Source organism: Myxine glutinosa, chromosome 5 (genome assembly GCF_964187855.1).
Source record: "Myxine glutinosa chromosome 5, kmMyxGlut1.1, whole genome shotgun sequence".
NCBI lineage: Eukaryota > Metazoa > Chordata > Myxini > Myxiniformes > Myxinidae > Myxine > Myxine glutinosa.
The window spans coordinates 82,062,473-82,088,572 of NC_136265.1; the positions used below are offsets into that span (position 1 = coordinate 82,062,473).

Below are 26,100 nucleotides of genomic sequence, written 5' to 3' on the forward strand. Positions count from 1 at the left end.
TTGGTGCAGAGTTAATGGCAATGTTTTTGGAATGGCCACTCCCAAGTGTTTGCATTTGCAATTTTATGCCCTTTCCTGTAACTTTATGGCCTTTCCTTCTCAGCTGTGTGAATTTCTCCACCTCTTTTCATTGATGAGGAATTTGCTGAATGTGTTGTGCATAACTTGCAGAACATTTACTTTTGAGGCCCCTCTCACCTCTCCAGCGTGTACTTTTTCATGTTTATATAAATTTGATGAGCAAGCATACGCATGGCCACAAACAGAACACTTGTACGGTTTCTCACCTGTATGAATTCTTTCATGCAATTTCAATGATGAGGAAGTTATAAAATCCTTATTGCACACAGAACACTTGTGAGGTCTCTGTCCCGTGTGTATTTTTTTATGTTTACGTAAATATGATGCACAAGTAAACGCTTTATCACACACAGGACACTTGTATGGCTTCTCGTCCGTGTGAATACTTTCATGTCTTTTCATTGATGAGTACATTCGAAAATCCTTGCAACACACAGAACACTTGTAAGGCTTCTTACCTTTGTGAATTCCTTCATGTCTTTTCATTGATGAGGAAGTTATAAAATCCTTGTTGCAAACAGAGCACCTATGCGGTCTTCTTCCACTGTGTATTTTTTTATGTTCATATAAATGTGCGGATTGACCAAAAACCTTGCCACAAATAAAACACTTGTACGGCTTCTCACCTGTGTGAATTCTTTCATGTACTTTCATTGACGAGTAAACTTGAAAAACCTTGCTGCATCCAGAACACTTGTACGGCTTCTCACCTCTGTGAATTCTTTCATGTATATTCAATGATGAAGATGTTGGAAAATCCTGACTGCAAACAAAGCACTCGTGGAATTTAACACGTTTGTCATTTTCTCCACTTTCTGGTTTCAGGATAAGGGAGGAAGTTCTCCCAGAACTCAAAATCTCCACCTCCTTTTTCGGTGCAACATCATTATTCAGGGGATTTTCACCTGTGTGAATTCTTTGATGAAGATTTAAAGATGACGAAAGAGTAAATGATTCGTCGCACACAAAACACTTGTATGATGTCCCACTTCCTTTGATATTGTTGAATGTCTCTGCACAACTTTTGCAACTGCGGTTGTAAGACACGATGCCAACTTTGTCAGTTTCATCACAAATGGTCCGAGTCATGTGTGGATTGAAAACTTCTGGGTGAAACAACTTGGAACAGTTGGAACAAGAAACCAGTTTCATTTGTTTCTCTGTAAACACAAATCACAAAAAGCATAAAAATTCAAATCATCTTTGAAAATTATGGGATAATTGACAAATATTTCATGCAAATTACACTTGAGGAAACACAAACTACATTATCAAACATTATTCTGGAAAATTTATTCAATCAAAAGTGTGGCTCCATCCAACAAAGGGTTAACACTCGAAACGTCAGCTCCTTGCTTTTCACGGCAGTTACCAAACTTCAATGAACATTCTGTTGAATTCAGAATGCTTCGTTCTACCCGTCTGCGGACAAGGATTGATTGTCTCTCTCAGTAGAGCTCCAGCTTCTCCAATTTCCAGAGAAGAGGGATGAAACAACTTAAACAACCAACTCTCGAGGGAGAATAAGAATTCACAGTGCTCTGGAAAAGGTTTTTTTAACAGCGAGAAGAAGTAAGGGAAGACAAGCCTGATGTAGAATTTATTGTATCGTTGCACTTACCTTTGGAAGCTAACATGGAAAATTAACCCTTTCATGGAGACACCATCGGGAATGGTGATACCTACAAAGTTGTCAAAAATAAACTTCTTTCAAAATACCACAAGCTTAATCCAAGAAGTACATATGAGAGTTGGTTGGTTTATCCTTTCAGAGAAGTACTGTAAGTGTTTTGGACTACCTGGGGTAAAACTCAAGCTTCAGGTGTGGGAGCATTTTTTGATCTTAAGTAGGTTAACTTTTCGAGATGTAATCACCGTTTTTCATGCAATGAGCTGAAGTGTTTTCTGAGGTACCTGAAATTTTTGGGCTGAGGCTGAGGTACGTGAAATGCTAAGAAAGGTTTCCAGAGAAAATCAAAACAGCAATCAGGAATGGAATCTAGAATGTGGTCATAGCGCAAACCAGTGTCCAATAGGAGAGACAGAAATGGTGAGATGAGATTGAACATGAATGGTGTGATGTCCAACTCAAGCTTAGCTGGGAGAGGCTACCAATGATTCAAAATATGTTCCAGGTTTATTGTTCTGGGAAATGTTCCAGGTTTATCACATTGTGGTGAAGGAAACACCAGGTAGTAGATGTTTTAAGATTGTTATGGAACCGATTTGGAGAACGTACTTCCACAGCAAGTTATCCAAACACGGTGCAAGTGAGTGCAACATTGTGGACCTCGATCAGAGGATTTTGAATTATTTTTGAGCAATTGATACGGAGTGATGCTACAAGTCCCAAGTGGCAAGACACCTGTCGTTTCACATGTTTAGATAGTCACAAACTTGTCGTTCAAACCTTGAAAGTCCAAGTCATGTCACTCAATTTGTTATTTCCAATGCTATTTCAAAGATGTACATTAATAAAGCAGAGACTCTTCAAACTTGGCGTAATTTGTCCGATCAATCCTGAGCAAAGGCCAGAAATACAAATTGCATTAAAATTCCTCTGTATTTAACACAACTAATATTCCTGTCTAAATCTGGGTATTTTATAAGCAACTGATATCCATTTCCAGTGAATATAAACAAGCTCACTTGGTTGACCACAATTTAATGGATCTGTTATTCTAGAGTTTGGAACAAAATGGTTTAATCATTGAAAAAGAACAAACAACAAGTAAAAACCATGTGATGTGTTCATCATGAAGTTTGGCTTACCCTCAAGCAGCTGAACAGCTTTGCTGGACTCCATGGGAAGAGATTCACGTGGTTCCTCCTTCACATGTTCGTTGCTCAAAGCATCTTGGGAAGTCTCAAAATAACTTTGGAAAGTTTCCATCTCCCCCAAAAGCGCTTTATCTGCAAAACATTTGACAATTTATTGCTTTCCGAGGAAGGCATGTATTAGAACCATCACTGAAGAAAATTAATTTTTGTTATTATTGTTGTTCTCCACACCTTTGACAAGCGAGGGGTAATCGTCAATGAACTCGGACTCCACCTTTACTTCCACAATAAAATCTGAAAATAAAAACACCCCATTCAAACTCGACTTTAAACAGTACTTCCACATTCACGAAAATTCCCAATGCAGTTCTGGACAGCAAGTGTTTAGTTTTTGAGGAAATGGACAGAATTCAGGAAATCGGTGACTGGAAACGAAAAAGGAAATCTGGCACAGAAATAAAAATCAGAACGAGGCAACTCACAGAAAAAAGGAAAAAAGAAAGTATGCCCTAAATTGTCTGATTTATTGATTGTAAACACCATATCAAATAGAAAAAGTCCCACGTGGAATAGAAAGAATCCCACGTGGCAAAGAGACAAGTCCCATGCGGCAAAAAGGCAAGTCCCACATGGCGAAAATTCCCAATGCAGTTCTAGACAGCAAGTGTTTAGTTTTTGAGGAAATGGACAGAATTCAGGAAATCGGTGACTGGAAACGAAAAAGGAAATCTGGCACAGAAATAAAAATCAGAACGAGGCAACTCGCAGAAAAAAGGAAAAAAGAAAGTATGCACTAAATTGTCTGATTTATTGATTGTAAACACCATATCAAATAGAAAAAGTCCCTCGTGGAATAGAAAGAATCCCACGTGGCAAAGAGACAAGTCCCATGCGGCAAAAAGGCAAGTCCCACGTGGCAAAGAGAAAAGTCCCACGTCGCAAAGAGAAAAGTCCCACGTCGCAAAGAGAAAAGTCCCACGTGGCAAAGAGACAAGTCCCACGTGGCAAAGAGGCAAGTCCCACATGGCAAAGAGGCAAGTCCCACGTGGCAAAGAGGCAAGTCCCACGTGGCAAAGATAAATGTCCCACGTGGAAAAGATACAAGTCCCAAGTGGCAAACAGAAAAGTCCCACGTGGCAAAGAGACAAGTCCCACGTGGCAAAGAGAAAAGTCCCACGTCGCAAAGAGAAAAGTCCCACGTTGCAAAGAGAAAAGTCCCACGTGGCAAAGAGACAAGTCCCACATGGCAAAGAGGCAAGTCCCACATGGCAAAGAGAAATGTCCCACGTGGAAAAGATACAAGTCCCAAGTGGCAAACAGAAAAGTCCCACGTGGCAAAGAGACAATTCTTACGTGGCAAAGGTACAATTCTTACGTGGCAAAGGGACAATTCTTACGTGGCAAAGAGGCAAGTCCCACGTGGCAAAGGGACAATTTTTACATGGCAAATAAACAATTCCCACGTGGCAAAGAGAAAACGGTGTCCATGACAAGAACCATGTAAACACCATATCAAATAGAAAAAGTCCCATGTGGAATAGAAAGAATCCCACGTGGCAAAGAGACAAGTCCCATGCGGCAAAAAGGCAAGATTGGAAGATCTCGGCGAGGTCACGTCTTTTCGAAGCTGTTCCATGCGCTCATGCTTTCGAAGCTGAGTTATCCTTCTCAATTGTGTTTTTGTCGAGACTGTATCTATCTTTCGGTGTATGTACCTATAGCGTATCTTTTGGAAAATTTTCGGTGCTAATTTTTCGTACATGTATACACAATCGTCGGTTAATGCGTATCGAGTATTCTGAGGCCTAGTACTCGTAGGCTTGGCTACCGTACCGTCTCCGACCTTGTGGTTTTGTTTTTCTCTCAGCGATTCGTCGAATGCGCTGCATTTATTTTCGTTCTCTGTTTCGTCCCAGTCGTTCACCCCATACCTCCTTGTTTAATATCTCTACTCAAAAAAAAAACAACCCCAAAAAGATATTTCCTTCCCAGGTCTTATTCGTTTATTTGTTGTTCTTTTTTGTTCATTCGTTCTTCGTTTGCGATCACGTGGTTAGAAATGTATAATCTCTCCCCTGAACAACTATTTTCTCTCATATATTATAACACCCTTTTCTTCTTTTCCTACAAAAGGATGCTTTCGTCTTGCTCACCAAATCTATTCATTCCAAAAAATATATATAATACCATCTCTGACAGTTCCTCCTTTCTACATTCCCTAAACTATCCAGAACTCCACCCCTCCTTCAGTGTCCTCAAACGTATTTTTGACTCGAAGGTCTCAAACTCATTTTGCAAAAAATGTTCGTTTCCCATGAATCGTACACTTTTCAAAATCCAATCTCACCCCTCCCCTCCAAATCCTCCCCATCACCCATCCCTTTCAAATCTCCCCCCTTGCCCCTTCCCTCCCCCTTTTTTTTGTATACAAGATCGAGGCTCGTGAAAGAGCGAACATTAATCACACAGAAAGACAAACAGACACACAAAACAAATAACATCGGGAGCGGTAGACAAGATGGGGAGAGAGGGGGAAGGACACAAACACAACATTTGAGAGCAGGGACCGAGAGACATGGAGACATCGAGAGAACTGTGGGAGGGAGAGGGCTTTGGGGGGAGGGCATGGGAAGGGGGGGGGGGGGTGGGAGAGGTATAAAACACATGGACACTGCCAAGACTTCCAGGAAAGAAGTTGGAATTTCAAACAAGGTGGATCTGGGGTGAATTAGTGGGGGTAGAAAAGATCAAGGTTTTGGATGGGGGAAGATAAGAGATGGTGGTGAACAGCTGTTTTGAAGACCTGGAGGGAGGAGTGTGATTGAAGTGAGTGTGGGAGTTTGTTCCAGAGGCGGGAGAAAAGAGGAATGAAAGAGTGAAGGTGAGCAGAGAGCCGAGATTTCGGCAGTTTAACCATCAGAGGGTGGCTGGCAGATCTTGTGCGACCTGTAGGAATATTTGGGGGACAGAGCACAGAGAGAGCTGGGGGAGCAAGGCCGGAGAGGAGTCGGTAGAAGACAGAAAGACCACCTACCTGCCTGCGGTGAGTGAGTGAAAGGCCCTCAGAGATAGCTTCATCGCGGGAGATTCCAATGATTCTGAAATCTTTGGATTCAACAGCGTGAAGCCGAGCCAGGTGTGAGGCAGGAGCACCAGCCCATAGGGGAGAACAGTATTCCATTGAGCTGCGGATGAAAGCCTTGTATGTGGTGAGGAGCTCAGGTGTGCCGAGGAAGGACTTCGCACGACGGAGGATGCCCAGTCGGCGACTGGCTTTGGAGGCCAGCTTGGAAATGTGGTTTTCCCAAGAAAGATCATGGCAGATGGTGAGACCCAAAAGCTTGAGCGACAGAACTTCTTGGAGAGGATTGTTGAGAAAGTAGATGGGAGGGTTGTCCAGTCGATCTTTTCGGAGAGACATAGTAAGAGTGTGAGATTTGTCAGGATTGAAAGACATGTTCCACATGTTTGACCAGTCTGTGATTTTGTCCAGGTCTTCAGAGAGTGAGGAGGCTGCAGACTGCCGATCTGAGGGAAGAGGAATGGAGCGGCAGAGAGTGGAGTCATCAGCAAAGAGATACAGAGGATTTTCCAGAGAGTCGGAGAGATCATTGATAAAGACCAGAAAAAGCACAGGGCCCAGCACACTGCCTTGGGGAACTCCAGCCTGAACGGGAAGGGGAGATGAGAGAAATCCATTCAGGGCCACACGTTGACTACGACCATTCAGGGCCCTCCCTCCTAAACTCCCCCCACACCCCTCCCCTCCGAGACTCTCCCTCGCTCCTCCCCTCCTAGACTCCCCTCTAACCCCTCCTCCTCAAAGCATCCTCCCTGCTTCTTCCCCCTTCCAACTTTCACCTTCATCTCCCCCAACCTTCTGCCTCGCTCTTCCCCCTCCTCAAATAACACCTCACTGTGCCTCACCCAATCTCCATCAAACCTTTTGTCCACCCCATTCTTTCCTTTCTCCAAGCTATTCTGAAATCTCTGAAATCTCTGACACACCTTCAACAGCTCTCCCTTCCTCTTCCTCCTCTTCCACATCTTACCCTACCCCTCCCCCACCCTGTTCTGGACCCGATGCTCCCCCTTCCTCTTCATTAACGGTATGGACCTCAAACATCCGGGGCCTTCGCTCAAACTTGACTGATCTCTCCATACAGGTTGCTTCTGACAAACCAGATGTGATCTGCTTAACAGAAACTTTCCTCCTTCATGATGTCTCTGATGCCTTGGTATCTCTCCCAGGTTACTCCCTCCTCCGGTATGATAGACCTGAGCCTCGTCCTGGAGGTGGGGTTGCTATCTTTATAAAAAACTCTCTTCCTCACTCGCCCTCCACTGCCCTCTCTCCACCTCACCCCCAGGAATACCTTTGGCTACGGCTTCCCCTTCGCTCCCACCTTTTGTTCATATGTGTGTTGTACCGTCCACCAAACAGCGATGACTCCATCTACATCTCGCTGTCTGATAATATGGACCAACTTCTATCTACCCATCCCAACTCTCTCTTCCTCATATGTGGTGATTTCAATTGTCACCATGCCAGTTGGCTGGGTGTGGGTACCTCTCTCACCAGCCATGGCTCTTCAGCAAAGGACTTCTGCAACTCACTGGGACTGACACAATCTGTCAATTTCCCGACCCGGATCTCAGTCAACGGAGCATCTTCTCTTCTGGATTTGGTTATGACAAACTTCCCTGAAAATGTCTGCTGCTCTTCTTCTGCTCCAATCGGCTCATCTGATCATGTGCCTGTCAAAGTGGACATCTCTCTGACCATTCTCAGAGAGCCTCCTCAGCGTCGACGAGTCTGGCATTTCACTCAGGCCAACTGGCACGGTCTTCAAGCAGCCATCAATCATCTGGACTGGTCTCCCATCTCTACCGCCTCTGACATCAACTCATCCTGGGAATTCTTTCAAAGTAAATTGCTTTCTCTCTCATGCACAGATTTATCCAATCTCGTCTTCAGTTGTCATACCCTTCCTCCCGTCCATGGTACAAGGAATCTTGTGGTGAGGCTGTTGCCCTGAAACAACTTGCTTTCGTCTCCTGGAAAGCAAATCCAACGGAAGGAAATCTCATTTCCTTTCACAAAGCCCGAAACAAGTGTGTGTCCACCCTCAGGAGAGCCAGGAAACAATATCTCACCGTTCTCAAGACCGAACTCTCTTATCTGTCTCCCTCTTCCAAATCCTGGTGGCATCTGGTAAAATCTGTTTCTGGTGTTTGTTCCCCCTCCATTCCCTCCCTCACCTCAAACGGCTTAACGGCTGACTCCGCACGTGAAAAAGCTGAATGCCTCAACTCTGTGTTTGCCTCTAAATCTTGTGTCCCAAACCCATCCCTCCCTGTACCCACCGTACCCAGTCGTACCCAGCTGCTCCTGGACTCTGTGTCCTTTCCTCCTGACAAGGTGGAAAAGTTTCTGTCAACCCTCGACTCTGATTCTGCAACTGGTCCTGACGGCATCAGCCCACGGGTCCTAAAATCATGTGCTTCCGCTCTTTCACTCCCTCTTTTTGTTCTCTTCACCCTCTCTTTTGCTCAAGGTCATCTGCCATCTGCTTGGAAATCAGCCAACATCACCGCTTTGCACAAAAAAGGTGCAAAAACAGATCCCAGCAACTACAGACCAATCAGCCTTCTCCCAATTATCAGCAAAGTCATGGAATCCATCATTGCTTCAGATATGAAATCTTTCCTCTTCTCCAATGGCTTGATCTCTGATCATCAATTTGGTTTCAGACCTGGTCACTCTACTCTGGACATGCTGCTTCTGCTTTCTCAACAATGGGTGGAGGTCCTCAATGCCAAACAGGAAATTAGAGCCGTCTCCCTTGACATTTCACGTGCCTCCGATACGGTCTGGCACCCTGCCCTGCTCACCAAACTCTCCTCCTTTCGTATCCATGGAAATCTCCACGCATGGCTGGCGGACTTCCTCTCTGGTCGTAGTCAACGTGTGGCCCTGAATGGGTTTCTCTCATCTCCTCTACCTGTTCAGGCTGGAGTTCCCCAAGGTAGTGTTCTGGGCCCTGTGCTTTTTCTGGTCTTCATCAATGATCTCTCTGACTCTCTTGAAAATCCTCTCTATCTCTTTGCTGACGACTCTACTCTCTGTCGCTCCATTCCTCATCCCTCAGATCGGCAGTCTGCAGCCTCCTCACTCTCTGCAGACCTGGACAAAATCACAGACTGGGGAAACAAATGGAACATGTCTTTCAATCCTGATAAATCTCACACTCTTACGATGTCTCTCCGAAAAGACCGACTGGAAAACCCTCCCATCCACTTTCTGAATAATCCTCTCCAAGAAGTTCTGTCACTCAAGCTTTTGGGTCTCACTATTTGCCATGATCTTTCCTGGGAAAACTACATTTCAAATCTGGCCTCCAAAGCCAGTCGCCGACTGGGCATCCTCTTTCGTGCGAAGTCCTTCCTTGGCACACCTGAGCTCCTCACCACATACAAGGCTTTCATCCGCAGCTCTATGGAATACTGCTCTCCCCTCTGGTCTGGTGTTCCTGCCTCACACCTAGCCCGTCTTCACGCTGTTGAAACCAAAGCGTTCAGAATCATTGGAATCTCCCGCGATGAAGCTAACTCCAAGGGCCTTTCACTCACTCACCGCAGGCAGGTTGGTGGTCTTTCCGTCTTCTACTGACTCCTCTCTGGCCTTGCCCCCCCCAGCCCTCTCTGGGCTCTGTCCCCCAAATATTCCTACAGGTCACACAAGATCTGCCTGCAACCCTCTTATGGTTAAACTGCCAAAATCAAGACTTTCTGCTCACCTTCACTCCTTCATTCCTCTTTTCTCCCACCTCCGGAACAAACTCCCTCACTCTCTTCAATCCCACTCCACCCTCCAGGTCTTTAAAACAGCTGTTCACCACCATCTCTTATCCTCCCCCATCCAAAACCTTGATCTTTTCTACCCCCGCTAATTTCGGTCCCCTTGTGTTTTATACTTCTCCCACCCCCCCCCTCCCCCCTTCCCACGCCTCCTGCCCCCAAGCCCTCTCCCTCTCACACTTCTCCCTGCTCTCAAATGTTGTGGTTGTGTGCTTCCCCTTCTCTCACCATCTTGTCTTCCGCTCCCTCTTTTTGTATATTTTGTTTGTCTCGTTGATTTGTTTGTGAAGTAAATGTTAGCTCTTTCACGAGCCTCGATTCAGTATACAAAAAAACAAACAAACAAAAAAAAAAAACCTCACATCCATGAAATGAAATGGGATATTTTTCTGATTTTATTTTTTCCAAACCTCAGGAATTTTTCAAGATATCAGATTGAAACTTGCACATCATATTTGTACACATGTGTAGTATTTATGGATGAGATCTTGTCAAAATTAGTCAAAGGTCAGGGTAATTGCCATTCAAAACATGTAAAACAGCTATTCGGCATCAATTTGAAAATTTAACAACCAAATTTGTGATGACATTCTAACATGTAAATACTAACTCACATGTAACATTCTAGCATGTAACATGCCAAATTTCCCAAATTACCAAATTGTTGTTTCCATGGCAACTAATGCTTATTTGGATTTTGCAAGTATTGTGCTCTGGAAAATATCTTTTTACTTGGCAAAATAAAATAATTTTTTGACAAGTATGTTGATCACTCCGGTTTGTGCGTGTGTGTTTGTGTGTCTGTTTGTGTGTGTCTGTTTGTGTGTGTGTGTGTTTATGTGTGTGTGTTTGTGTGTGTGTCTGTTTGTGTGTGTGTGTGTGTGTGTGTGTGTGTGTGTGTGTGTTTGTGTGTGTGTGTCTGTTTGTGTGTGTGTGTCTGTTTGTGTGTGTGTGTCTGTTTGTGTGTGTGTGTGTGTGTGTGTGTCTGTTTGTGTGTGTCTGTTTGTGTGTGTGTGTGTGTGTGTGTCTGTTTGTGTGTGTGTCTGTTTTTGTGTGTGTGTGTCTGTGTTTGTGTGTGTGTCTGTTTGTGTGTGTGTCTGTTTGTGTGTGTGTGTCTGTTTGTGTGTGTGTGTGTGTGTGTATGTTTGTGTGCGTGTGTCTGTTTGTGTGTGTGTCTGTTTATGTGTGTCTGTCTGTTTGTGTGTGTGTGTCTGTTTGTGTGTGTGTGTCTGTTTGTGTGTGTGTGTGTGTGTGTGTCTGTTTGTGTGTGTTTGTCTGTTTGTGTGTGTGTCTGTTTGTGTGTGTGTCTGTTTGTGTGTGTGTCTGTTTGTGTGTGTGTCTGTTTGTGTGTGTGTGTGTGTCTGTTTGTGTGTGTGTCTGTTTGTGTGTGTGTCTCTTTGTGTGTGTGTGTCTGTTAGTGTGTGTGTCTGTTTGTGTGTGTGTGTGTGTGTGTGTCTGTTTGTGTGTGTGTGTGTGTGTCTGTTTGTGTGTGTGTCTGTTTGTGTGTGTGTCTGTTTGTGTGTGTGTCTGTTTGTGTGTGTGTCTGTTTGTGTGTGTGTCTGTTTGTGTGTGTGTCTGTTTGTGTGTGTGTCTGTTTGTGTGTGTGTCTGTTCGTGTGTGTGTCTGCATGTGTTTGTGTTTGCGTGTGTTTGTGTTTGCGTGTGTTTGTTTTTGTGTGTTTGTTTTTGTGTGTTTGTTTTTGTGTGTTTGTTTGTGTTTGTTTGTGTTTGTGTTTGTTTGTTTTTGTGTGTGTTTGTTTTTGTGTGTGTTTGTTTGTGTTTGTTTTTGTGTGTGTTTGTTTTTGTGTGTGTTTGTTTTTGTGGGTGTTTGTTTTTGTGTGTGTTTGTTTTTTGTGTGTGTTTGTTTTTGTGTGTGTGTTTGTTTTTGTGTGTTTGTTTTTGTGTGTGTTTGTTTTTGTGGGTGTGTTTGTTTTTGTGTGCGTGTTTGTTTTTGTGTGTGTGTTTGTTTTTGTGTGTGTTTGTTTTTGTGTGTGTGTTTGTTTTTGTGTGTGTGTTTGTTTTTGTGTGTGTGTTTGTTTTTGTGTGTGTGTTTGTTTTTGTGTGTGTGTTTGTTTTTGTGTGTTTGTTTTGTGTGTGTTTGTTTTTGTGTGGGTGTTTGTGTGTCTGTGTCTGTTTGTGCGTGTGTTTGCCTGTGTGTTTGTGTGTGTTTGTTTTTGTGTGTTTTTGTGTGTGTGTTTGTATGTGTTTGTTTGTGTGTGTTTGTTCGCTCACTTATACTTGCCGACATGTCACAATTTTAAACCGATCTTCACGAAATTTCACCAAATGCTAGAGCTGGTGGTCCGACAAAATCACATTTATTTTTTAGGTCAAAAGGTCAACATAGACCAAAAGGTCAACCACTTTTTTAGAATTTCTAAAATCCTCAATTTTCATCCGATTGACTTGAAATTTGAATAGGATTTTCATATCAGCTTACTGAAACCAACCACCAACTATTTGTGAGGTGAAAATGATGCTCTACTGAGTGTCATTCGACTTTATTCTCTTTTGCCAAGTGTCGTTCTATGAGTGATTTTTCAGTTATTTGTTTGTCGGTCTGAGAACAGGATATCTTAATGTTGTGGACGGATTCGGACAAAATTTGGTGGGCAGGTTGGTTGTGTGACAAGGAAGAAGTGATTACATTTTGCTGAATACTTGAATACGGATCAGGGAATTTTTAGTGAATCTTCATCATTGAGTGAAAGGACCAAAATGATATGTAGCCTGATATTTCAAAAAGTTGTGGATGACTTATGACAAAACCAGGTGGATGAGTTGATTGGACAACAAGAACAGGCCGATTACATTTTGGTTCAGGTCCAAATCCAGATCTGGCACATAAGATTTGACAAAAGGTCAAATGTTAGCCTGGCAGAGGTATGTGCTCCACATAGTGCCGTTCTCGTTTCACATGTTTAGATCGTCACAAACTTTTCTTTCAAACCTGTCAAGTCCCAGTAATTTCACTTGATTTGATATTTCCAATGCTATTTCCAATGTGGATTTTAGTGAAACAAAGACTTTTGAAACGCTGTCTTTATGTGTCTGATCAATCCGGAATAAAGGCCAGAATAAAGGCTGCTTACCGTGGAGCAGGTAAGCAGCTTTGCTGGACTCCATGGGAGGAAAACCACGTGGTTCCTGCTTTACCTGCTCATTGCTGAAAGTATCACGGGACATCTGAAAATAACTTTGGAATGTTTCCATCGTCCTGGGATGAGCTTCACCTGGAAAGCATTCGACAATTTGTTTCTTAATCAGAGGCATTTGTGTTATTAAAACGATCATTATTATTTTTATAACTATTGTTATTCTTCGGATCTTTGACAAGTGAGGTGTAATCATCGATGAATTTGGACTCCACTTTCACAATAAAATCTGAAAATAAAAACATCCAATTCACACTCAACTTAAAATAGTTTTTATAAAGAACAGTATGTAGCGGTTACCGCTGGATGTACATAATCGCCTTGCACCGGCCAGAACACGGCCAGACGCGCCTCTCCCGGGCATGCCCGGACTCACTGTTCCCGGGCACGCCCGAACCTCCCGGGCACGCCCGGTCTCGTCTTTCCCGGGCATGCCCGCTCTCGCCTTTCCAGGGCTCGCCCAGAGCATCTGGGCATGCCCGCTATCGCCTTTCCAGGGCTCGCCCAGAGCGTCCGGGCATGCCCGCTATCGCCTTCCCAGGGCTCGCCCAGAGCGTCCGGGCATGCCCGCTATCACCTTTCCAGTGCTCGCCCAGAGCGCCCGGGCACGCCCAGCCTCGACTTGCCAGGCCGCAGCCAAACACGCCCGGGCAGGTCCAGACTCGCCTTTCCAAGGCTCGCCCTTGATACCCGGGCATGCCCGGTATAGCTTTTGCCGGGCAAACTTCCCGACATAAATGTGTATATATATTGTTGCCCGAAAAACGGGCTTGTTAGAATACCTGAGCTGTTTTGTTTCAATAAAGCAACTCGGACGAATTCCGTCTTTGGTCGCGTCAATTCTTTCGACTCGCGTTGGAGCGCAGTTCCTTCATTGGTGACCTACCGACATGGATACGGCAGTGACGCTTAAACTGCCTACCTTCTGGGAGGCTCACGTGGCTGTTTGGTTCGCCCAGGCGGACTCCCAGTTCGCTCTGCGAGGCATCACCGCGGACGACACCCGCTTCCACCATGTTGTGGCGGCGCTCGGTTCCGCCACCGCAGCCCGCGCCTTGAGCCTCCTCCAGCACCCGCCGGCTGCTGACAAATACGACGCGCTGAAGACGCTCCTCCTCGGCGCCTTCGCCCTCTCACCGGCAGCACGTGCACGGCGCCTGCTTGACCTGCCCGAGCTCGGCGACACGCGCCCGTCCGAGCGCATGGACTATATGCTCTCGTTGCTCGGCGAGCACTCTCCGGCATTCCTGTTCCGGGAGCTGTTCCTCCGTCAGCTACCTAACCCGGTACGCCTCGCCCTGGCTGGCACGTTGATCACGGATTCCCGCGCCCTCGCCAGGGAAGCCGATAAGGTCTCCTCGGCGGGCCAGCACATCGGCGCGGTTACCTGGAGCCCGCCGCCATCCGAGGCGACGCCCACGACGCCCGAGCGCCCTGCGCGGTTGGAGGCCGAACTGCCGGTGCAACTGGCGGCTGCCACACCGCACCGCCCGCTGCCGACACGACGGCCGGGGCCTCCACCTGACCGGGCGTGGTGTTATTACCACGCCAGGTTCGGACACAAGGCTCGGACGTGCCGGCCCCCGTGCACTTTCGGCAGGTCGGGAAACGGCCGGGCCGGCGTTCATTCCCAGCCATGAGCGCCGGCCACTCGGGCAACTTGCTGTTTATTCGGGACAAAGCGTCTGGACGGCGTTTCCTGTGCGACACCGGCGCCCAACTGAGCGTCATACCTGCCTCCGAGCAGGACAGGCTGGACGCAGTTTGCGGCCCCTCTTTGGTCGCTGCTAATGGCTCGGCCATACGCACTTTCGGCCCACGCGTCGTCACCCTCTGCTTCGGCAGCCTGCGCTTTCAATGGACTTTTGTTACCGCCAGCGTCCCCGTGGCTTTGCTGGGCGCCGACTTCCTCTGCGCGCACGGGCTGCTGGTCGACGTCAAACGACGTCACCTTGTCCACGCCGAGACCTTCAGCTCCCTGGCATGCACAATGAGCAGCTCCGCGCCGACCGAACTGGCGTGCGCCCTCCCGGCAACGAACGAGTTCGCTCGCCTGCTCGTGGAATTCCCGGCCCTCACGCGGCCGACGTTTTCGGCCGTCGCGGTGCGGCACGGGATCGAGCACCACATACCCACTACGGGCCCGCCGGTCTACGCCAGGGCCCGCCGCCTCGACCCAGCCAAGCTCGCCGTGGCAAAGGCCGAATTCGACGCGTTGGAGCACCTCGGCATCGTGCGGCGCTCCGATAGCGCGTGGGCCTCGCCACTGCACATCGTGCCAAAGCCGGGGGGTGGATGGCGCCCGTGTGGCGACTACCGCCGTCTCAATGATGCTACCACCCCCGACAGGTACCCGATCCCGCATATTCAGGACTTTTCCGCCCGTTTGGCGGGACGGGTCATCTTTTCGAAAATTGACCTGATACGGGGCTACCACCAGGTACCTGTCCGGGCGGCCGACGTCCCGAAGACGGCCGTCATCACGCCGTTCGGCCTGTTCGAATTTTTGCGGATGCCGTTTGGCCTCAAGAACGCGGCCCAGGCGTTCCAGCGCTTGATGGACGGCGTGCTGCGCGACCTGCCGTTTCTTTTCGTCTATCTGGACGACATCCTCGTCGCCAGCACGTCCCGCGCCGAGCACCTCCTCCACCTCCGAACATTGTTCGGTCGCCTCAGCGAGCACGGCTTAATTGTCAACCCGGTCAAATGCCACTTCGGCGCGACGACCATTGACTTTTTGGGCCACCGCATCACCAAGACCGGGGCCGTGCTGCTGCCGACCAAGGTCGAGGCCATCACCACGTTCCCGCGTCCCCGTTCCATCAAGGCCCTCCAAGAGTTCCTCGGCATGGTGAATTTTTATCACCGGTTCGTGCCCCGCGCTGCTCAGCTCATGCGGCCCCTTTACGAGGCCCTCTGGGGCAAGCCGGCCAAGCATGACATTGTTTGGTCCGCGGCCATGGACGCGGCTTTCGCCAGTGCCAAACGGGCCCTCGCCGACGCAACGCTGCTGGCTCACCCGGTGCTCAACGAGCCCATCGCCCTCACTACGGACGCCTCCAACTACGCGGTGGGCGCCGTCCATGAGCAATGGGTGGACGGGGTTTGGCAGCCACTCGCCTTTTTCAGCCGGCAACTCCGGCCGAACGAGTTAAACTACAGCACATTCGACCGCCAGCTGCTCGGGCTATTCCTGGCCGTTCGCCATTTCCGACACCTCCTGGAGGGCTGCCCGTTCACGACTTTCATCGACCACAAGCCGTTGGTCTACGCAATGGCTAAGGTCATGGAGCCGTGGTCGGCCCGCCAGCAGCGCCACCTCTCCGCCGTGTCGGAGTTCACCACGGACATCCAGCACGTCGCCGGCAAAGACAACGCCGTGGCCGACTGCCTTTCGCGGGCCAGCGCGAACGCGGTCCACCTCGGCGTGGACTTCACGCTCATGGCGGCCGACCAGACCACCGACGCCTCGGTGCAGGCACTCCGCGTGGCGGACACAGGCCTCCGCCTGGCCGACATCCCCTTCGCGGGCACCGTCCTGCTCTGCGACGTCTCCCAGGGCCAGCCTCGCCCCATCGTGCCCGTTTCCTGGCAGCGCCGCATCTTCGCCTCCATCCACGGCCTTTCTCACCCGGGCCGGAAAGCTTCTCAGAAGCTGGTGTCGGCGCGTTTCGTCTGGCACGGCCTTCGACGAAACATCCGCGACTGGGCCAACGCCTGCACGGCCTGCCAGCGAGCCAAGGTCCACCGCCACATCCAGGCCCCGCTGGCACCTTTCGCCGTGCCTGAACGGCGTTTAGACCACGTCCACGTGGACCTGGTGGGTCCCCTGCCCCCCTCGCAGGGGTTCACCCACCTGCTCACCATGGTGGACAGGACCACCAGGTGGCCGGAGGCCATGCCCCTCACCTCCACCACCACCGCCGACGTGGCGCAGGCGTTCATCGCCACCTGGGTCGCGTGCTTCGGCGCACCAGCGGACATCTCGTCCAACCGCGGCCCACAGTTCACGTCTGAGCTTTGGGGCGCGGTCGCCCGTTCGTTGGGGGTCACGCTGCACCGCACCACGGCCTACCACCCCCAAGCCAATGGGTTGTGCGAGCGGTTTCACCGCTCCATGAAGGCCGCACTCATGGCCGGCCTTCAGGACGACGGTTGGGCCGACCGGCTGCCGTGGGTCCTTTTGGGCCTTCACACGGCCCCCAAGGAAGACCTCCAGGCGTCCGCCGCCGAGCTCGTCTACGGCCAGCCACTCCGCGTCCCGGGCGAATTCGTGCCTGACGCTACCAGTGCAGTCCCTGGTCCGCCGCTCGCCAGCGCTCGGACCTCCAGGAGGCCGCCCGACGATTTGCCCCCATGCCGACGTCCCGCCACGGTGGCCCCCAGTCCTACGTCCCCCCGGCGCTTCACACAGCGGAGTACGTCTTTGTGCGTCATGACGCGCACCGGGGGCCACTCCGGCCGCCGTACGATGGGCCCTTCCGGGTCCTGCGACGGGGCGACAAGTCTTTCATCGTCGACTTCGGCGGCCGGCCGGACCGGATTTCTGTGGACCGCCTCAAACCGGCGCACATGGACGTCGACCGACCACCACGGTTGGCCCTTCCTCCGCGGCGAGGCCGCCCCCCGTCCACAGTTCCCCCCGCTCGACCACCCACCACCACGTCAGACCCCTCCCCACGACCCTCCAGGGGTCGCTTCGGCCGGGTCATCCGGACCCCCCTTAAATTGACCCTGCCGGTGCAGGTCGATTCTGGAGGGGCGTGTGTAGCGGTTACCGCTGGATGTACATAATCGCCTTGCACCGGCCAGAACACGGCCAGACGCGCCTCTCCCGGGCATGCCCGGACTCACTGTTCCCGGGCACGCCCGAACCTCCCGGGCACGCCCGGTCTCGTCTTTCCCGGGCATTCCCGCTCTCGCCTTTCCAGGGCTCGCCCAGAGCGTCCGGGCATGCCCGCTATCGCCTTTCCAGGGCTCGCCCAGAGCGTCCGGGCATGCCCGCTATCGCCTTTCCAGGGCTCGCCCAGAGCGTCCGGGCATGCCCGCTATCGCCTTTCCAGTGCTCGCCCAGAGCGCCCGGGCACGCCCAGCCTCGACTTGCCAGGCCGCAGCCAAACACGCCCGGGCAGGTCCAGACTCGCCTTTCCAAGGCTCGCCCTTGATACCCGGGCATGCCCGGTATAGCTTTTGGCTTTGCCGGGCAAACTTCCCGACATAAATGTGTATATATATTGTTGCCCGAAAAATGGGCTTGTTAGAATACCTGAGCTGTTTTGTTTCAATAAAGCAACTCGGACGAATTCCGTCTTTGGTCGCGTCAATTCTTTCGACTCGCGTTGGAGCGCAGTTCCTTCAAGTAAATGTATTTAAACAGTCCTCACCTGCATCGAAAAACCTTTACCACCCCCATCAGTCTGTCATTACGTGGTGCTGACGTTCACAAGCAACAAAAAATAAATAAATACACTCAGCACCAAAACTGAGAAAAGGTGTGGAGGTGATGATAACAAAGATAAAGGAGGGAGTCGTTTTGTAGAATCCGAGGGAAGAGGAGGAAACAAAAGCACGTCTCTTAAAATCATCCATTAACGAATCTGCTCTCAGGAATCGAAATCACCGGCTCAGGAGATCGACACGATCTTGTACGAGTGAACCCTCCCCGTACACGGTGTGATTTCCCATGAAAATGTATTTAAACAGTAAACATCACGCACCGTGTCCGGACCTGTTCTTCTCAGGTCGAGCGATCCTGAACCTGCAGTCCGAGTGAGAATCTTCAGGACCGACCCAGTTCCTTCCATCGGAGAAACTCGAGGATCCCGGAGGGTTCAACCTGTTATCCTCACCGGAGAGATCTCCATTCATGGCGAACAGTACAGTGAAGTAAAGAGTACAGTGTGGTACAATCCCTCACAATACACACAACATTGTGAGTAAAGACAGTGAGTTCACTCAACCGATACCGGAAAATAAATTAATCCATCGATTCAAATCCGCTGATTCGTCAGAAATATTCGCGTGTTGTTTAATTCCAATCCGCAGATTCGCCACAGATGGAGGATTTCGTTACAAATATTCGGGTTTTGGTTTGAAAAAAAACCACCGTTTAGAGGCCATTTTTCCCCGCAAAGCGGGGGTTGGCCTTTTCGGGAACCGTGGTAGTTGTTGTTTTTTTTGGACCCCTTTTTGAAGCAATGTTTTACGGCCGGATGCCCTTCCTGACGCCAACCCTTTTTGCCACCTTCAACGACAAACAGGGAATTACCAGTGAACTGGTACTCAATTAGCCGACCTCGGAAGGATGACAGGCTGAGTCAACCCCCCTGGCATTAATTCGGCGATCGACCGAGATTCGAACCCAGGATCCTAAGCCGGCACCCTAGCCGCTAGCCCAACACCAGGGATTAACAAACAAAAATTCCTGATCGAACCCCAACCGAGGAACCATAGCTCGTATTTGAATCTTCAACTTTAAAATTGGACAATAATAGATTTCCGACTGTTCTCCATCAAAATGTTTTCTGCAGCGATTCATTCATTTTTATCTCACCTGGCATGGAGTGCAGGGGAGCTTCTGGGATGACGCGTCATCCGTCAGTCAATTACGCCATCATAACGTGCATCAGTCACTCCGCTTTAGTCACTCCGTCAGTCAGTCGTCAGTCAGCGAGTCACTCCATCAATCAATCTGCATCAGTCAGTCACTCAGTCAGTGCCCTGTCAATCCCACCGTCCATCAGTCAATGCGTGTCAGTCAGTCACAGTCAGTATGTGTCAGGCAGACAGTCACCACGCATCAGTCCGTCTGCATCAATCACTCAGTCAGTTGCCCTGTCAATCCCACCGCCCATCAGTCAATGCGTGTCAGTCAGTCACAGTCAGTATGTACTAGTCAGACAGTCACCACGCATCAGTCCGTCTGTGTCAATCACTCAGTCAGTCTGTTGACATTTCCAACTTCTCCAAAACTGCTGACGAGATTGTGACCAAACTTGGCCAAACTGATATTTTGTATCTTGGAACTTCCATTTGTTCACGACATTTTTTTTTCGAGGCTCGTGAAAGAGCTAATATTAATCACAAACAAAAAAATTCGAACAAACACCGAAAACATATAATAAGGGGAGCCATAGACAAGAAGGGGGAGAGAGGGGGAAGCACACAAGCACAACATTTGAGCGCAGGGACATCGGGAGATCTGTGGGAGGGTGGGGGCTTGAGGGGAGGAAGCATGGGAAGGGGGGGAGGAGGTGGGAGGAGGAGGCGTGGGCAGGGAGGAGGAGGCATGGGAAGGGGAGGTGGGAGGAGGTGTGGGAAGGGGAGGTGGGAGGAGGTGTGGGAAGGGGGAGGGTGGAAGGAGGCGAGGGAAGGGTGGGGGGGGGGGTGGGAGAAGTATAAAACACGTGGAGACTGCGAGGACTTCCAGGAGAGAAGTTGGTATTTCAAAAAAGTGGATCCACGGTGAATTCACGGGGGTAGAAAAGATCAAGGTTTTGGATGAGGGATTATAAGAGATGGTGGTGAACAGCTGTTTCAAAGACCTGGAGGGATGAGTGGGATTGAAGAGAGTGAGGGAGTTTGTTCAAGAGGTGTGAGAAAAGAGGAATGAAAGAGTGAAGGTGAGCAGAGAGTCCTGATTTTGGCAGTTTAACCATAAGAGGGATGCTGGCAGATCTTGTGCGACCTGTAGGAATATTTGGGGGACAGAGCCCAGAAAGAGCTGGGGGAGCAAGGCCGGAGAGCAGTCGGTAGAAGACAGAAAGACCACCAACCTGCCTGCAGTGAGTGAGTGAAAGGCCCTCGGAGTTAGCTTCATCGCAGAAGATTCCAATGATTCTGAAAGCTTTGGTTTCAACAGCGTGAAGACGAGCTAGGTGTGAGGCAGGAGCACAGGCCCAGAGGGGAGAACAGTATTCCATTGAGCTGCGGATGAAAGCCTTGTATGTGGTGAGGAGCTCAGGTATGCTAAGAAAGGACTTCGCACGATGGAGGTTGCCCAGTCGGCGACTGCCTTTTGAGGCCAGCTTGAAAATGTGGTTTTCCCAGGAAAGATCATGGCAGATAGTGAGACCCAAAAGCTTGAGTGACAGAACTTCTTGGAGAGGAGTGTTGAGAAAGTAGATGGGAGGGTTGTCCAGTCGGTCTTTTCGGAGAGACATAGTAAGTGTGAGATTTGTCAGGATTGAAAGACATGTTCCACTTGTTTGACCAGTCTGTCATTTTGTCCAGGTCTGCAGAGAGTGAGGAGGCTGCAGACTGCCGATCCGACGGTTGAGATATGGAGCTTGATGAAGACCAGAAAAAGCACAGGGCCCAGAACACTGCCTTGGGGAACTCCATCCTGAACAGGAAAGGGAGATGAGAGAAACCCATTCAGGGCCACACGTTGACTACGACCAGAGAGGAAGTCCGCAAGCCATGCGTGGAGCTTTCCATGGATACCATAGGAGTAGAGTTTGGTGAGCAGAGCTGGGTGCCAGACCGTATCGAAGGCACGTGATATGTCAAGGGAGACAGCTCTGATTTCTTGTTTGGCATTGATGACCTCCATCCATTGTTGAGACAGCAGAAGCAGCATGTCCAGAGTAGAATGACCTGGTCTGAATCCAAATTGATGATCAGAGATCAAGCCATTGGAGAAGAGGAAGGATTTGATATCCAAAGCAATGATGGATTCCATGACTTTGCTGATAATTGGGAGCAGGCTGATCGGTCTGTCGTTGCAAGGATCTGTTGTTGCACCTTTTTTCTGCAAAGCGGTAATGTTTGCTGATTTCCAAGATGCTGGCAGTGACCATGAGCAAAAGAGAGGGTGAAGAGAACAGAGAGAGGGTGAGATAGAGCAGCAGAGCAGGACTTTTGGACCCGTGGGCTGATGCTGTCTGGTCCATTTGCAGAATCAGAGTTGAGATGTGACAAAAACTTCTCCACCTTGTCAGGAGAGAAGGACCCAGAGTCCAGGATCAGCTGGGTACGACTGGGTAAGGTGTATACAGAGAGAAATGGGTTTGGGACACAAGACTTTGAGGCAAACACAGAGTTGAGGCATTCGGCTTTGTCCCGTGTGGTGTCAACTGTGTAGCCATTTGAGGTAAGGGAGGAGATGGAGGGGGAACAAACACCAGAAACAGATTTGATCAGACGCCACCAGGATTTGGAGGAAGGAGACAGGTTTGAGAGTTCATTCTTGAGTGTGGAGAGATAGTGCCTCCTGGCACACCTGAGGATACACACGCACTTGTTCCGAGCTTGGTGGAAGGAACTGAGATTGCCTTCAGTTGGATTTGCCTTCCAAGAGGCAAAGGCAAGTTGTTTCAGGGCAAGTGCCTCACCACATGATTCAGTGTACAATGGACGGGAGTAAGGGTATGACAACTGAAGACGAGATGGGATAAATCTGTGCATGAGAGAGAGCAATTTACTTTGGAAGAATTCCCAGGAAGAGTTGATGTCAGAGGCAGTAGAGATGGGAGACCAGGAAGAGATATTAAGGAATCAGAGACATCTTGAAGGAGGAAAGTTTCTGTTAAGCAGATCAAGTCTGGACTGTCAGAAGCAACCTGAATGGAGAGATCAATCAGGTTTGAGCGAAGGCCCCAGATATTTGAGGTCCATACCATTAATGAAGATGGAGGGGGAGCATCGGATGCAGGACAAGGGAGGGGAGGGGTGGGGTCAGATGAAGGATGAGAGGGGGAGGTAGGGAGAGCTGTTGATAGTGTGTCAGAGATTGCAAAAGAGTGACAAGAAAGGGAAGGATGAAGAGGACAAAAGGTTTGATGGTGATGGGATGAGGCACAGTGAGGGGTTGTTAGAGGAGGGGCAGAGGAAAGTAGAAGGATGGAGGAGGTGGAGGTATGAGATAGAAGTGAGACAAAGTGGGGAGAAGACAGCTTTGAGGGGAAGGGGGAAGAATTGGAGAAAGATGGTCGGGGGGGGGGGGCGGAGATTTTAAGGGGAGAGGTTGGGGGAGGAATTTTAAATGGGAGGGGTAGGGGAGGAGTTTGAAGAGGAGGGGTGAGGTGGAGTTTTTAAGGGGAGGGGTGAGGGGGAGTTTTGTAAAGTAAAGTATGAAACACTGCATTGCTGGGACATGACAAAAAAATGGTAAACCAGAACAGTATTTGTTCATGTGTCTGATGGGAGTAAACTGACAATGCCAGGCTTAACGGAAAGACGACATCACTAGATAGATTCTTCTCAGACGCTTGGGGATTATTCTGGCCCATTGGTTGACACATGTGCAACTGCTCATCCATCAAGAACGTAGTCATCCAAGTGTTTGGAGAGTGAACGCAGATGTCCTGATCTCCTGATAGGAGGTGACCTGGTTGCCGTGCTTTCATCACCATGGCGTTGAACCTGGGAATCACAGGGGTGATCAAACATAGAGGGCAGAACAGCTGGAGAGGGACGTGGCGGCAGAACACGTTCAGCTGGAGTTGAGAGAATGGAAGGTCCATGAGTTGGATCGGGGAGAGCGATAGGTCGCCCCTCCGAGTTGCCTTCATCACAGAGAGAATCATCACAGGAACCTTTGTGAGGATGTGTGATGGCAGGTGTGGTCCACGTGGGTACCTTGTAACACTCAGATTTTCGTACATGGTACATTGAGCGTCGAATTCGAGAGCCAGCAAACTTGCGGATATCACACTAGTTCCAATCCACAGATACAACGCGTTAAGGATCCCATGCGCGAGACTTGGATCCATCTGAGTGCAAGTACACCAGGTCTCCAGCATGAACTGTCAGAGTGGCAGAACCGTTTGCTGATGGGAACTAAGACTTCTCCACATAAGTATGGTTCTTGGAACGTTGGGCAGGCTGCTCTCGGATAAGGTTCTGATCCAAGATCAGAATCTGATGGTTGGTGAGCTGGTCACATTGAGTCCACATTTCCCATGCAGACAAATCGCGAGACATGATATGCGAGTTTAATTGGGCAGTAGCCATGGAAACCTGCCAAGGAGAAACTGGACCTCCAAACGGGTCGTGATGGAGTAATTCAGTTTCCAATTCCTGAATGGATTTCTCAGAGACAGGGTTTTTGTTGGGGTTTTTGGCATGCCCAAGCTCAAGGGAGATGCGGTAATCTTGTAGGAGCTTGTCATTAGTAAGAGACCTGAATGCGGAGGCTTGATCAATCCGGGTGATAGCCAGCGGCCCATGGATCGGATGAGGTTAAACAGACGCACTATGTCCGACTGCAATGTCTCCACTTGATGGGATCATCTTGTCATGTGTGAGCACAATGTGTTCATTTTCAAGATGGAATTTGGTTCGTTTCCATGATTGTTCTGGGACCGGAATGTTGAAATGTTTACAGATGTCCCAGTGGATGACTGCAGACAACATCATGCCTTTATGTGTACAACTGTTCCGACATGAGTTTTTTTACATACCGAAAGGAGGTGACTCGTATTTTGTGTTTGTACTCCACAAAACATTCATTTGTCCGATTGGCTCAACCCCGCCATTTTCTTAAAGCCATTAGTATAGTGTCCCGTGCACAAATATCATTCGATAGTCTTTTCAGAGCTTTTCACATACTCCGCTAGTCCAACACACAATGTTCTGTGCACTTGATTCAGCTCCATCAGACTGCCTCCTCCTCGTCTCGGCAAGTAAAACCTCGGAATGCATTGGTTTTTGAGGCATAGTTGATGAATAGTTCAAAGTTTCCTTGTTTTGGTGTCGAAGTGGTTGTTTTCCAATTGTGGCCAGTTGATAATTGCACACCTGTACTGGAATACCAGGTACTGTGAGTTGGTTTACAGCTTTGATTTTGTTTATTGGAGAGCGGTCTGATTTCAGAATTAGTCTTATTCTACGTAGACACTCTTTGCTGATTACATTTATGCATTTTTTTGTGTTTCACCTGGGGGGGGTCTTCTTTTCGGAGGTATTTGTAGGATGCTTCCTTTTCTAGTTCCTGTATTGTTGTAATATCATTGATGGAGATATTATGTGTTCTCTTTGTTTTACCAGATAGAAATGAGCATTTGGTGCCTTTGTCAAGACCAAATTCCATTGGAATGTCCTACAAGTACAACTTAACTAGTGTGAGTTGTTCTGCTGATTTGTTATCATTCGGTGTAAACAGTTTAGGTCATCCATGCACAGTAGATGCTTCACCTTTGTAAGTTCTTTGGTCATTTTTATTTTGGACGTTAGATTGTATCCGTGTCCTTGTTCATTGATAAGTTTACTCAGTGGGTCCAGAGCCAGAGAAAACAGGAGGGGGAAAAGGCTGTCTGTCACCTTGTAAGATACCACGTCGTATCTTCACCCCTGGGATCCCAATTTTTCCTTCCATGTGAGGTATTATCAGTGTTGTATTCCACGGCGTCATTGCTTTCTCTATCAGTGTGACTATTTGGGGGTTAACTTTATATACTTGCATGCATTTTATAATCCATTAATGTGGGACACTATCAAAGGCTTTTTTGTATATCCATCCAGGTTGTGGATAAGTTGGTTTGTCAAAGCTTGCAGTTTTCGAGTCTGGTCTTGTTAAATAACCTATCTGTCGTTCTGTCGTTCCACAAATGGTCTGCTGTTCCATAGCATTCTCTCTTACATCCTTTCTGTTCTGTCTTTAAAGCTCCTTGCTGAGTGAGGTGTTCGTACCTTGCTGAGTGAGGTGTTCGTAAATTTCATCGGTAATTAATCCCGTTAAAAGTTTGTCTGCTGTTGTTAAGCATGTTATCGGTCTATATTTGTGGGGTAGATGGGCTTCATTAAGCCTAGGTCACACATAGGCGGATTTGTTGGCGACTACTGGCGACTGGAAAAATCGCCACCACCCGCCGGCAATCGTAATGAAACCGTAATGGACGGTCTTCTGTAGTCGTGGTTATCCTCCCCAGGTCGGCTGCAGTCGGCAAGAGCCGCAAAGGAGCAAAATATATTTTTAAATGTTTTAAAACGGCGCGCTCAGTCGTCCTCGAAAAAAATCCGCCATGCTGTCGTGATGGAACCGCCATGCTGTCGTCGGTATCCGTAATAAGACCATAAAGCGGCCGCAACCCAGTCGCTCATATTCTTCCGCAATCGCCCCAGCATCGCCCCACCAGCTAGCACGGCAGAGATGCGAATGCCATACGGCTGTGGAAGTGTAACTCAGTGTAACTTATTGAGTAAAGACTGGTAACGATTTCGTAAATGGATGCCAAGAATGTGCACACACATGGTAATCTCTTGTCCACCTGGTCACAGCC

At 48.9% G+C, this 26,100-nt stretch overlaps 1 protein-coding gene across 1 annotated transcript in view; it reads right to left on the reverse strand.

Moving 5' to 3' along the window:
• LOC144892139 (uncharacterized) overlaps nucleotides 1-26,100 on the reverse strand; it is a 65,492-nt gene that overhangs the window by 6,418 nt on the left and 32,974 nt on the right. The window contains exon 4 of the mRNA XM_078777364.1: nucleotides 199-791. Within this exon, the coding sequence (XP_078633490.1) occupies nucleotides 199-791 (593 nt within the window). The remainder of the gene's footprint in view (nucleotides 1-198; nucleotides 792-26,100) is intronic.